This window comes from Haliotis rubra, unplaced genomic scaffold, assembly GCF_003918875.1.
Source record: "Haliotis rubra isolate DU_JTF1 unplaced genomic scaffold, ASM391887v1 Scf199, whole genome shotgun sequence".
NCBI classification, from domain to species: domain Eukaryota; kingdom Metazoa; phylum Mollusca; class Gastropoda; order Lepetellida; family Haliotidae; genus Haliotis; species Haliotis rubra.
This window is the reverse complement of record NW_025765991.1, coordinates 1382262-1396768: the sequence shown is the minus strand read 5'-3', so window position 1 is coordinate 1396768 and position 14507 is coordinate 1382262. Positions and strand designations below refer to the sequence as shown.

At 42.0% G+C, this 14507-nt stretch overlaps 1 protein-coding gene across 1 annotated transcript; it reads left to right on the top strand.

Annotated features, from left to right (window-relative positions):
• Positions 1-2429: 2429 nt before the first annotated feature.
• LOC124275178 (high-affinity choline transporter 1-like) lies at positions 2430-13377 on the top strand. Its single transcript, XM_046710676.1, has 4 exons — positions 2430-2595; positions 9688-9843; positions 11516-11664; positions 13225-13377. Exons 1-4 carry the CDS (start codon positions 2430-2432, stop codon positions 13375-13377), a joined length of 624 nt encoding a protein of 207 aa, XP_046566632.1.
• Positions 13378-14507: the final 1130 nt, after the last annotated feature.

The following is a 14507-nucleotide window of genomic DNA, read 5'->3' as shown; positions in this document are numbered from 1 at the left end:
CCGGCTTTAACACGACCAATGGCGATATTTCGGTCGGCAGCACTCAATCGTGGCATTTTAACACAGCTTTTCGGCGACAAATGAATGAATATAATACGGAAGCACATGGGCTTTTATACACCCTACATTAACTGCCATTTTCATGATTTGCATGTGTTTTTTTTGTGCGAAGTCACCATGAGGGTCATTTCATGCGTTGTGACGGAATAAGCAATAAAATACACTTATGCGTACAAATGCAGTTGTTTGGATGGTAATCTTCATTAATTACGTGTATCATTTCAATACATTCGAATAAAATTTAGTTTGGAAGCAATAACTTCATTCAAACGAATTTTTCATATCTGAGGACAGGGGTTGCGTTTCTTTTTTGACAGAGTTTATATAGCTGGAGTGTTTCGTAAATAGCAAAGTAACAAACAAATAATTGCTCCTGGTGTAATTATGTAGCCAGTCTGTCTTCCACATGCACTAGGCTGTTGAGTTTGGGCGTTTGAATCAAACATGGTGCTGGTGTGTTTCAGCACCCTTGTTTTTCGCTGTTTTTGAACAATGTTTCATTTCACTCAAACTCAACGAATATTGAATCAGTTGCTTCACTGCATGTTCCAACATGTCGTTTAAAGTGCCCACTAAGCACACAAACAGTTGCATTTACCTGAGGGTATCAATGATCTCACCACCACCTCAAGTTTACATATAACTATCAAATTTTAGGGTGTTCCCATACTTTTTGTTTGTAGTATATGTACATAAAACATAGCTAGTGCTTTAAGTGAGTATGAACTTTTGATGGGTAGTATATTAAGACCGCAAGTATAGCAGCGACGGACAATTTGAGCGTATTTTCATCTGAATGGGACAAATTAAAGAGCTGCAAGGGTCTCCTGAAACCTGTGACGAACTTTCCCTGAAACATCTCCAACGCTTATGATTGCACGTTTCCCGCTTTTTCACCAGACTTGACATTTTCAGCAGATGTATACCCTGACGTCCAAATGGAATGTTAGAAACCAAACTGGACCTCACTGTCTGCTGCGTTTCTGCGTATGCACAGTTGTCCAGTCTACTATTCGTAGTGCTTAGACGAGGCACTAGTTTTAAAATGACTGTGAGATTACGATCAATTCATTTACCAAATATGCATTTTCTAAGTGAATGTATAGCCTCGTATAATTAAACAAATATTAGTGTGATAATATCACATCACTTTTTGGTCAGATGAGTCAAAACAGAAAAGTAAGCTTTAGACTGACACAATATCCATTTCTATGATGGAGGTCATGTCCAACTTTCTTTCAAAAGGCGTTTCATCAGAGTTACAACTCCATTTAAAGGCAGCTTCAAATAAAGGTTTTAAAAACATTTTTTAAGACATGAGCAAGTCCCAGTTTAACGCATCACTGATCGAAAATATGTTTCGTGTCATTGCATTATCCATGTATATTCTAGGGGTTTTTACGTGCACAATTGACTTGCCTTTGTACCTGTTTTTTCACATATGCCACCGATGGTGAGGTGAGGTGAGGTGAAATGGAGTTTAACGTCGCACCTAAGAATATTTCGCTCATATTACGACGTGCATGTGTGTGTATGTGTGGCTGCTTCTACTAGCCCAGACTTAAGCTGGTTTTATAGTGCGGATCGAAACCTGACCTGCCGCTCTCCGGGCGGACGCTTTTACCAATACTCCACGGAGGCGGTTTGCCACCAATGGGCAGGATACACCTTGTCACCGTTATTTGATAGTATTTGGGGCGGTGGGGTAGCCTAGTTTTGTCATTCGTAGACACTTCCAACTTACAAAACGTGACCGTACTAGTCTTCTTTAGGCTTCGTCGTATGTACGTCTGGATTCGTAAAAAATCTAATTCACACATAATTGTATCGTGTCAAGGTACCACTTTATCGAATGTCAAACAACATATCAAGGTCGAGGTCATATTAATTCAGGTAAGTTATTCCATATACGTTAAATTAATCAGGGAGGAAGGGAATGGTGATAGAGTAGTTTAAAGTTGGGAGAAACAAACGGAGAGTATGTGTTGACAATTTAACCAAGGCACAGTCCGGGTTTGAACCCATGACACCTATGATATGTCATGATGCCGCACACTGCTGACCTTCTTGAGCATTTATGTAAGCGTGCTGAAATGGTAAGTCAGGCGTCAATTAGATACGGTCAAAAGCTGACATGTGGAGAATTTGCTATGTGCATTTAGACCTTGAATCATATGGGTTTGACCAGCACACGGGCCGGAGCTGTACAGTCACGTGCTCTGCCAAAGCACATGACTTCAGCTGAAACACCAGATACGGCTTTACTGAACGAGACCGAACACTCATTTCTGGAATGGTTTCTCCATTATACAGCCACAAGGTGTGATTTAAGGCATTCAGGTTTTTCGCAGTGAGAGTGATTGTGCATCATGGCTGTCAACATTGCTGGGTTAATCTCTGTCCTGGTGTTCTATATTCTCATCCTCGTCATTGGCATCTACGCCGGAAGGAAGAGCAGCAAGTCAAAGAGTCTAACAGAGATCTTCCTGGCAGACAGAAAGATGGGCACCGTTGTGTCCCTGTTCACTATCACAGGTAAGATTCCCTCGTCAGGTGTTGTTGTCACATAACCCCGTGTCTCTGCGGAAGCTGCCGGGAAAGGTTGTTTTTGTTGTTTGACAATACAATCCAGTGATCAACATCATGAGCGTCGTTCCACGCAACGGGATAGGATGACATATGTCAACCAAGTTTGTGAGCCTGGCCACCCCATCCCGTTAGTCGCCTCTTACAACCAGCATGATTTGCAGAAGATCAATTCTAACCCGGATCTTTACTGGTCAACTGGGACAGGTGTCCCCATGATCTGCTTCAAGGCGACCTTAGCTGTGCTTGCTTGCAGGCTTATGACCCGCTATGCTTTGAATAAGTCCTAAAATGTCCTATGAAGTATATTGGGCGGTGGGATAGTCTAGTGGGTAATGCGTTCGTTCTGCACGCCGAAGACCCGGTTTCGACAGATTCAGAACCTGAGGAAATCTAGACTTGCTTCATTTAGGGCTTTAGCATTGCAGAGAGGGCTAGGCAGTAGGGAAAATAATGTCGTTCAGGGACTGTAAGACAGACTACGGGTTCGATTCCCCACATTAGTACAATGTGTGAAGCCCATTTCTGGTGTCCCCTGCCGTGATATTACTGGAATATTGCTAAAGGCGGCGTAAAACTAAACTCACTCACTCATGGTGAAGTATAACGATGTGTTTGTGATTCGATTGTGTACATGCATATACCTGGTACCGCCACTCTTTGAAATACAACAACCTTGCTATTTAACTCATTCGGCTACTGTTACGTTAACTTACCAGCTGTCTCGTGTTGATTTGTACAGGTAAGACAGTACAGGCAAGAGAGTACAGGTAAGACAGTACAGGCAAGGCAGTACAGAGCAAGGTAAGAGGAGTACAGGCATGAGTGAGGTACAGACATGAGGTAGGAGTAAGACAGTACAGGCAAGACAGAACAGGCAAGACAGTACAGGCATGAGAGTACAGGTAAGACAGTACAGGCAAGACAGTACAGGTAAGACAGTACAGGCAAGACAGTACAGGCAAAACAGAACAGGCAAGACAGTACAGGCAAGAGAGTACAGGTAAGACAGTACAGGCAAGACAGTACAGGTAAGACAGTACAGGCAAGACAGTACAGGTAAGACAGTACAGGCAAGACAGTACAGGCAAGACAGTACAGGTAAGACAGTACAGGCAAGACAGTACAGGCAAGACAGTTACAGGCATGAGAGGAGTACAGGTAAGACAGTACAGGCAAGACAGTACAGGCAAGACAGTACAGGCAAGACAGTACAGGCAAGACAGTACAGGCAAGACAGTACAGGCAAGACAGTACAGGCAAGACAGTACAGGTAAGACAGTACAGGCAAGACAGTACAGGTAAGACAGTACAGGCAAGACAGTACAGGCAAGACAGTACAGGCAAGACAGTACAGGCAAGACAGTACAGGCAAGACAGTACATGTAAGACAGTACAGGCAAGACAGTACAGGCAAGACAGTACAGGTATGACAGTACAGGCAAGACAGTACAGGCAAGACAGTACAGGTAAGACAGAACAGGTGAGACAGTACATGCAGACAGTAGAGGCAAGACAGTACAGGCAAGACAGTACAGGCAAGACAGTTCATGTAAGACAGTACAGGTAAGACAGTACAGGTAAGACAGTACAAGCAAGACGGTACAGGTAAAAGAGTACAGGTAAGACAGTAGAGGCAAGACAGTACAGGCAAGACAGTACAGGTAGGACAGTACAGGTAAGACAGTAGAGGCAAGACAGTACAGGCAAGACAGTACATGCAAGACAGTACATGCAAGACAGTACAGGCAAGACAGTACAGGCAAGACAGTACGGGCAAGACAGTACAGGCAAGACAGTACAGGTAGGACAGTACAGATAAGACAGTACAGGCAAGACAGTACAGGCAAGACAGTACATGCAAGACAGTACAGGCAAGACAGTACAGGCAAGACAGTACAGGCAAGACAGTACAGGCAAGACAGTTCATGTAAGACAGTACAGGCAAGACAGTACAGGCAAGACAGTACAGGCAAGACAGTACAGGTAGGACAGTACAGGTAAGACAGTAGAGGCAAGACAGTACAGGCAAGACAGTACAGGCAAGACAGTACAGGCAAGACAGTTCATGTAAGACAGTACAGGTAAGACAGTACAAGCAAGACGGTACAGGTAAAAGAGTACAGGTAAGACAGTACAGGTAGGACAGTACAGGTAAGACAGTAGAGGCAAGACAGTACAGGCAAGACAGTACAGGCAAGACAGTACAGGCAAGACAGTACAGGCAAGACAGTACAGGCAAGACAGTACAGGTAAGACAGTACAGGCAAGACAGTACAGGTAAGACAGTACAGGCAAGACAGTACAGGCAAGACAGTTCAAAGACAGTACAGGCAAGACAGTACAGGCAAGACAGTACAGGCAAGACAGTACAGGTAAGACAGTACAGGTAAGACAGTACAAGCAAGACGGTACAGGTAAGAGCACAGGTAAGACAGTACAGGTAGGACAGTACAGGTAAGGCAGTAGAGGCAAGACAGTACAGGTAAGACAGTACAGGTAAGACAGTACAGGCAAGACAGTACAGGCAAGACAGCACAGGCAAGACAGTACAGGTAGGACAGGTACAGGTAAGACAGTAGAGGCAAGACAGTAGAGGGCAAGACAGTACAGGCAAGAGACAGTACAGGCAAGACAGTTACAGGCAAGACAGTTCATGTAAGACAGTACAGGTAAGACAGTACAGGTAAGACAGTACAGGTAAGACGGTACAGGTAAAGAGTACAGGTAAGACAGTACAGGTAAGACAGTACAGGTAAGACAGTACAGGCAAGACAGTACAGGCAAGACAGTACATGCAAGACAGTACAGGCAAGACAGTACAGGTAAGACAGTACATGTAAGACAGTACAGGTAAGACAGTACAGGTAAGACAGTACAGGCAATACAGTACAGGCAAGACAGTACAGGCAAGACAGTACAGGCAATACAGTGCAGGCAAGACAGTCCAGGTAAGACAGTACAGGCAAGACAGTACAGGTAGGACAGTACAGGCAATACAGTGCAGGCAAGACAGTACAGGTAAGACAGTACAGGCAAGACAGTACAGGTAAGACAGTACAGGCAAGACAGTGCAGGCAATACAGTACAGGTAAGACAGTACAGGTAAGAGATGGTGATGTGTCACTCGATATAGTCGGCACATGACTAGTTACAGGGCTATGGTGGGAATATCAATATTACCCTGTATCGATAAGTTTTCCGTGTATTTCTTCAGCCACATGGGTAGGAGGCGGGTTCATCAACGGCACTGCTGAGATAATGTCACTCCAGGGCTTAGCGTGGACTCAAGGTCCATTCGGCTATTCTGCCTCTCTGTTCATCAGTAAGTATGGGTACTATGTTAACTGCTATTTAAAGGCACGGTGTCACACCACATTTCTCTAAAAAGGCTATCAGCCCTCACGGAATCTAACACATAACTTATTCCCCCAAAATTATGTATTCAGATTACAATATTAAATAATAAAGTTCGAATGAATTAATGCAACGTTGCGTTAAATCGGCTTTAGCGCCCTCTACCGACCGAACATTATTTCAAGCGAACCCCTTGGAGCGCTCTTTACGAATATCACATAACGCAACTTATGTGACAAATATGTGACATTGTGCCTTTAAGAATCACAGTAAGAAAGTAAGTAAGCAAAAGTAGAAATAGAAGTAGAGTAGAGAAGTAAAGTAGAAGTAAATTGAGTAGAGGTTAGAGTGGGAAGTAGAAGTGAAGTAAAGGAAGTAGAGTAGTGAAGTAGAGTAAAAGTAGGGTAGTAAGTAAGAAATTAAGGTAAGAAGTGAAGTGAAGAGTAAAGTGTAGAGTAAAGTAGAGTAGAGGTGTGAGATTGAGAGTAAAGAGTGAGTAGAGTGAAGTGAAATGAAGTGGGGAGGTAAGTAAGGGTAGGTGGAAGTGGAACAGGTAGATGTGTGAGAGTGGGGAGAGTAGGTAGGTGGAAGTGGTGGGTAGGTAGGTGGAGTGGAAGTGAGTGAGTGGGGAATTAGAATTGGTAAGTGAAGTGAGAGGTGGGGTGAGTGTGAGAGTGAGTGTGAGGTGGTGGGGTGGTGTGGGGTGGGAGTGGAAGTGGAGTAAAGAGTAAAGTGGAAAAGTGGGGTGGAGTAAGGTAGGTGGGGTAAAGAGTGGGGTAGTGAAGTGAAGAGTGGAGTGGGGAGTAGGTGGGGAGTGGGTGGGGAAGTAGAGGTAGGTGAAGTAGAAATTAGGTAAAGTGATGGGAAATTGAAGAGTAGGTTGAGTGGAGTAGATATGTAAGTGGTGTAAAAGTGGTAAGAGTGGTGGAAATTAATGAGTGGGGAAGTAGGGTAAAATTAGAGTAAAGTTAGAGTGTTAAGTGAAATTAAAGAGTGAAAGTAAAGGTGGAAGTGGGGTTGGGTGAAGTAGGTAGGTAGTGAGATGTGAAATTGAAGTAAGAGTAGAGTAAGGTAAGGTAAAGTAAGAGTGAAGTGGCAGTGGAGTGAAGTAAGTGGGAGTAGAGGTAGAAGTAGAGTGGGAGTAAGAAATTAGAGTAGAAATGGGAGTATGTAGAGTGAAGTAAGTAAGTAAAGAAGAGTAGAGTAAGCAAGAGTAAGAGTAAGAAGTAAAGAGTAAGTGAAATTAGTGTGAGTAAGTGCGAGTGTGTAAGAGTGCAAGTGCAAGTAAGCAAGCAGAGTGGAGTAGTAGAGTGCGGTGAAGTAGAGTAAGTAGAGCAAGTGAGAGTAAAGTAAAAGAGAGTAAGGGTAAAATAAAGTAAGTAGAGTAAGAGTAAAGTAGGGAGTAAGAGTAGTAAGTAAGGTAGAAAGTAAGTAGAAATGAAAGTAGAAGTAAGTAGAGTAAGTAAGTAGCAAAGTAGAAATGAAGTAAGAGTAAGCAAAAGTAAGTAAAGTAAGAAAGGCAAGTAAAGAAGTAAGTAAAAGTATTAAAAAGTAAGAAGTAAGTAAGAAGTAAGTAAGAAGTAAGTAAGTAAAAGAAAGTAAGTAAGTAGAAATGTAAGTGTGAAATGAGTTAAAAGTAAAATTAAACAATGAAATAAAATGTAAATTAAGTAAGTGAAGTAGAAGTAGAAAAAAAGAAATAGAAGTATGTAGAGTAAAAGTAAGAAGTAATGAAGTAGAGTAAGTGAAATAAAGTAAGTAGAAATTAAAGTGAAGTAAGTAGAATAAAAGTGTAAATGTAAGTGAGTAAGTAAGAAAAGAGTAAAGTAAGTAAGGGAAAAGTAAGAGTAAGTAAAAGAAGTAGAGTAGTAAGAAGTAAGAAGTAAGAGGTAGAAGTAAGTGAAGTAGAGTAAGTAAAGTAAGTAAGTGTAAGTAAGTAGAGTAAAAGTGGAAGAGTAAAGTAGAGTAGATGTAAGAGTAAAAAATGGAGTTAGGAAGTAAGTGAAGTAAGGTGGGTGAAGTAGGTAAGAAGTAGTATGTAAGTGAAATTAAATTAAAAGTGAGTAAGAGTGAAAGTAAAAGTTAAAGTAGGTAAGTGTAAATTAAAAGTGAAGTAAGAGTTAGTAGGTAAGAAATAAGTAGTGTAAGTAAGAGTAAGTAAGTATGTAAGTAAGAGTAAGTTGTGGTAAGTAAGTAGAAGTAGTGGAGTAAAAGTAGTGAAGTGAGTAGGGAAATTAAGTGGGGTAAAGTAGAGTGAAAAAATTATGTGAGTAAGTGGGTAAGTATTAAGAGTAGAGTAAGTAAGTAGAAGTGGAGTAAAGTGGGTAAGAAGTAAGTGGTGAAGTAAAAGTGAGATGGTGTAAGTAGAAATTAAGTAGAGTAAAGTTAAGAAAAGTAGTGAGTGAAGTGGAAGTAGAAGTGAGTGAGTAAGTAGGTAAGTATGAAAGTGAAGGTGGGGTAAAAATGAAGTGGAGTAGAGTGGGGAATTGAAGTGGAGTAAAAGTTAGTGTAGAAGTAGGTAAGTAGTAAGTGAAGTGAAGTAGGAAGTAAGTAAGTAGAGTAGAGTAGAGTGATGAGTAAGGTAGTGTAAGAGTGGAAGTGAGAGGTAAGAGTGAAGTAGGTAAAAGTAAGTAAGTGAAGTAAGAAGTGAAGTGAAGTGGAGAGTAAGTGAAGTAGAATTAGTGAGTGGAGTAAGTAAGAGTAGAGTAGTGAAAATTAAGAAAAATTAAAGTAAAGAGTAAGTAGTGGAGTAAAGTGAAGTGAGGTAAGTAGAAGTGTAAGAAGTGAAGTGAAATATTAGGTGGGAGTGAGTAGGTAAAATTAAAGTGGGGTAGGTAAGTGGTAAGAGTGAAGTAGAGTAAAAGTGAAGTGGGAGTAGAGGGAGTGAAGTGAAGAGTAGTGAGTGAAGTAGAGTAGAAGAGTAAGTGAGTAAGTAGGTAAGAAGTAGAGTGAAGTGGGAGTAGGTGGAGTGAGAGTAGGTAAGAGAGTGAGTAGGTAGAGTAAAGTAAGAGTAGGTAAGGTAGTAGAAGTGGGAGTGAAGTGGGTAAAAGTGGAAGTGGGATGGCCTCCCGTGGTGTAGTGTGGTGGTGAAGAGCGTCCGCCCGGAGAGCGGAAGGTCGCGGGTTCGATCCCCGACCGCGTCATACCAAAAGACGTTAAAATATGGTACTTGGCATTGTATCTCAGTGGGCTAGCACTATAAAACCAGCTTCAGTCTGGGCTAGTACAAGCAGCCGCACATACACATACACACGCCTGCACGGCGTCATATGAGCGAAATATTCTCAAGCACGACGTTAAACCCAATTTCACCGCACCTCACCTTATTAAAAACTTCACACAAGGCAACACGATTCTGTTAGTTATGTTCATTGTACTCTCGGTGTGACGATACATATTTTTCATGATTTTAAAAACAATCACATAATACCATAATCAATTGAAGTTCTCGGGATTATTTTTATCAAAGCTCACAATCATTGCGCGCGTACTTATTGGTTTGTCGCATTTTCATCGAGAGGGGTGAGTGTTCTTGGAAGTTACGATGGGCGAATGGTGACGAATGTCATTACGCGCGTTCTGATTGGTTTGTCGCATTTTCGCACATATCAAGCATCGAGAAGGGGACGAGTCTACTTTGAAGTTACGGAAAGGGGCGAGTGGTGACGAATGGTATCGTTGTAGGTGGCTACTTCTTTTGCCCAAAGATGAGACGTGCCAACTACGTGACCATGTTCGACCCCTTCCAGGACAGATACGGCACACGTGTCGGTGCACTCATGTGCATCCCCCAGTTCCTTGCGGATCTCTTTTGGGCGGCAGCCATTCTCTCGGCCCTAGGTAAGTCAAACATATTAGGAAGCGGATGTTTTAGTAGAGGTATGACACAAACAGTCTAGCATTTTACAAACAATAACTGGTCCCAAGGCATAATAGGATATTGCCTAAAGTGATCGACAGTAACTCCTAACTTAAACATAAGCTTAACCCATTTATGCATATCGTCCCTTTTTGGGACGGGTACTTCAAAAAAGCATTTGTCTCCTATTGTTGAAGATAGAAACTTGCAGAATAGACATGAATGAAGCTGAGTAAATTGTTTAGTTGTTGAACCATTTACATTACTTGTAGAGTTTAAGTTCTTTAAGCATGGCCACTTTCTGTGGTAAGGCAGGTCCCCTGCCAATTCGGCGAAGTGTGAGGTAAGATGATTTTTTTTATTGGTCCCTATTTTAACTATGTAAGTTCATTAGATTGTGTTTAAAACTTTCGTTGTTCAAATAGAAAAATAAAATGAAAATGGTTTGCTTTTTTTCCAAACTCAATTTTCCGCCAAAGTACCGCCCCAAAAATGGGACAATATGCAGATGAGTGAACTTAAATTGGTAATATATTTGGCTTAGGTGGGGGACATCAACCTCTTTAATCTTAGAATTGACTGTTTTCATTTGAAAGCTTTCATCGTTTAAAACCAAACTGGCTTTTATATGAAACTATGTTTATTAACAAATTGAAAACTGAACATTTCATGCGCATTCTTTATAAAACATCATTTATTGGACACACTTTTGCAGTGCAAAACAAGTATGGAAAAAATCATTTACTGCAAAATGACACCTCATTCCTTTCATTGCTTGCCAAAAGAAACCAGCTCGCAAAATCTGATCATATCTAAGGCCCTATGCATAAATGGGTTAAGACAGTTGTATCGCTAAGCCAGCCTATTGTTATTATTATTTATTACCTACAAGGGCGAAATATCGGGGTTCATATTTTTCACATGATGCATAGGGCGAAATATCACTTTGTCATGGCGAATGACTATGCAATGACGTCACGTTTCTTCTGTAACGTTGCGTTCTACATGCTGCGACGGCGGGTAGCCATCCTATGTTTGAAAGTAGATTTGGGTTTATTTTCCTTAGTTTGATGACTTCGGTAATATAATATAATAAATAAATAAAACGAGGATATCCTATCAGTTCCGAAATCATACCATGTTTACGACACTTGTGCCTAAATATCGGTATTTATCTTACCTCACACATAAATGTCGCTTTCTGATTGGCTGAGCGCTCTTCTATTATTTTCAATGTACCCCGCTTACAAGCGAGTAACATTTCAATGTACCCCGCTGTCAATGGCAACTCATTTGGTACTTCATGGTAGTAATTCTTTATCTCGAATAACATTGAATTACGTATGATGTACGGAAATTACCGATGTTTTGCAAATGCAAATTGATGGAAGGGAGATAACTCTAAATCTGTTTTTCTTGTCAGCAAAATCTAGCGATGGCTACAAAAAGATTTGTACCAGTGCTTCAAACAATTCAAAATTAACATTAAGGTGTTCGGTAAGGGAACATAAACAAATATCGAGGGTACATCAACCCATGCCCCCCTCGTGACCAGTGAACAACTTATAATATCTCAACTCGACGGTGTTCATTACTAAGCCTGTGTTACTTTGCACTTTGTGGGGCCTTGGTAGTTCGCCATCTCTCGAACAGGATCCACCGTACATATCATCCTGGACATGGACAAGACGCTGTCCATCGTCATGTCTGCAGTCATCGCCGTCCTGTACACCTTCCTGGGTGGACTCTGGTCAGTCGCTTGGACGGACGTTGTTCAGCTCATCTGCCTGGCCGTGGGTCTGGTGAGTGACGAGGGGAGTGAGTTAATGAGTGAGTTTTGTTTTACGCCGCACTCAGCAATATTCCAACTATATGGCGGCGGTCTGTAAGTAATCGAGTCTGGAGCAGACATTCCCGTGATCTACGGCATGAACATCGATCTACGCAATTAGGATACGATGACGCAGTTGGGATACGATGACATGTGTCAATCAAGTCACCGAGCCTGGCCACCCCATTCCGTTAGTCGCCTCTTACGACAAGCATGGGTTGCTGAAGATCAGTTCTAACCCTGATCTTCACGGGTATCATGTCAAAGAAGGATCAATCACGCATTTATAACCCATGAAGAGCCGGGTTAGAATTAATCTTCAGCAACCCATGCTTGTCATAAGAGTCGTACAGCTAATGGGAAGTTGTGGTTTGGCTCACGGACTTGGTTGATGCACGTCATCGTATGCTAACCGCGTAGATCGATGCTCATGGTAGCTTGGGGTCAGTCACTGGATTGACTGGTCCAGACTAGGTTATTTACAGGGCGGCGTTAAACAACTAACAACCAAGCACACAGTAAGAGGTGCTTATCTTCCTAAAACGTACCACTGCATAATCATATGCGTAAACCACACACCGTGTGTCTGTAATAGCTTCATGCACATATAGTGTCTGTCTGTTCCTACGTTAACTCTGTGTCGTAACTAACATATAATATACTCATGCCAATAATGGTTGTCACCCCCTTCAATTTTTTTTAATTGGAGAGGGGGTGTGGGGTGGGGGTGTGAGGAGTGTGTGGAGTTGGGGTGGGGAGGGGGCTGACAACCATTATTGGCATGAGTATATAATACAGAATTCGTGTGATATTATGTCATCAGCCGGCATGGCAAAACTTACACAGACGGCAGAATATATATCTCTTAGGCATACGGCCTTGTCCCTTCGTCAATCCGGGATCGGGTGGTCAGGCTCGCTGACTTGGTTGACACATGTCATCGTATCCCAATTGCGTAGATCGATGCTCATGCTGTCACTGTTTGACCTGAAGACCCGTGAAGATCCTGGTTAGAATATTGATCTTCAGTAACCCATGCTTGTCGTAAGAGGCGACTAACGGGATCGGGTGGTCAGGCTCGCTGACTTGGTTGACACATGTCATCGGTTCCCGGTTGCGCAGATCGATGCTAATGGATTGTCTGGTCCAGACTCGATTATTTACAGACCGCCGCCATATAGCTGGAATATTGCTGAGTGCGGCGTAAAACAAAACTCACTCACTCTTTAACCTTACATTAGCATTGTGGCACTGGCAGTTATAACGTTATCAACATTGCCCTTTAATACATATTTAGAATATATCTCAGCTATCCATTCTTCATTAACAAGGGCGTACACTAAACGAATAGGCCCCAAACACACCTTGTCTCCTGGCGTTTGTCTGTGATTCGGAACAAATAGAATACATTTTGTATGGTCCACCGACAACCCTCCATGTGTCACATTTCTCCAATACATTACAGGTTCACTGCATGCAAAGTACAGTATCCCTGTATACGACCTGAACAATCCCTGGTATTTTCTGACAGGCAATAGCTGCTCCATTCGCCCTGATGCATCCGGCGGTTGACCTCACCAGTATTCAAGACACATGGCAAGGGGAGATAACTCCTGGACAGATAGGAATTTTCATTGACGTCTACTGTCTCATCGTCCTAGGAGGTACAACGTGGCAGGTCTGAGAAAAACCCCAGATTAATTTCATTCATTTTATTAATTGACTCGCACTGAGACGCTGTTGGTCTCCCTTGTGTGGGTGCTGTCGTGACTTTACTAGTCACGTGACAATTATAGTCTTTGCCCTGACGTTTTATGTATTATTTGTGAAAAAACAGACATACAATTTTCCTCAAACTAAAATCCTTCTATTTCACCTTCATTTCAGTATGTTAACATCTGATTGGTGCATGTGATCTAAATAAAATAATATATTTTAAAGGGAGATAATAAATCCTGATACACGTGGATTTCTCTTTCACCCACCACCATAAAAACACCAAACACACACAACCAAGCCATAGCTGCTGTGTTCAGAAAACGATTGTCATTCAAGCCGGCAGTTTATGCCCGAATGCATGCATGATTCGCTCATATGACGACGTGTATGCCCGAATGCATGCATGATGCACGTTTATCTCGATTTCAATGTTGTGTTTGTGCGAACTTTTCCCTTTCCACGAACAATAATTTTTCAAACCTCAATCTCAAACAATACTTTATTGGGCAATACAGGCTATACGACCACGATTCATGTTTTCTTCAAACTTGACTTCCGGGGTATTTAAAACAAAATAGGTTCAAATACTCCATTGATACTTAAATGTCATTTCCAATATAACGTTTATTTTGCCTTTCAGTAATATGATTAATTGTGCGCGCTGAAGACTTGTTCATGGAGGTCACCATATTTTTGTAGGTAGAGAGCTAAGGGAGGTAATTTGCGATGACTTATGCTTGCGTATGATGTGCTAAAGATCGGCGCGTGGGCAAATATTCGAACGTCTTTATGCGTCCGCTTGTCACGCTGAAGACCTGGGTGCGATTCCCCACATTTATACAATGTGTGAAACCCATCTCCGATGTCCACCGCCGTGATATTGCTGGAGTATTGCTGAAAGCGGCTCAAAACCATACTCACTCACTCACTCTTTGATAATTGTCGACTAGGGAAATCCATTGCAGCAGTATTACTTGGGATATACACAGGTTTTATGCAACCTCCGACTCTTGGTATTATATCAAACGTGACGCATAAAACCAAACATACCGAGGGTTCCATGATAGAAACAGAAGGGATCGTCCCCTCTTTTGA

Excerpts from the sequence above, each read along its gene's own strand:
- LOC124275178 (XM_046710676.1), top strand. The coding sequence starts at position 2,430 with ATGGCTGTCAACATTGCTGGGTTAATCTCTGTCCTGGTGTTCTATATT. Across the intron at positions 2,596-9,687 it reads GTCCCTGTTCACTATCACAG|GTGGCTACTTCTTTTGCCCA; the intron begins GTAAGATTCCCT and ends GTATCGTTGTAG. Across the intron at positions 11,665-13,224 it reads TCTGCCTGGCCGTGGGTCTG|GCAATAGCTGCTCCATTCGC; the intron begins GTGAGTGACGAG and ends ATTTTCTGACAG.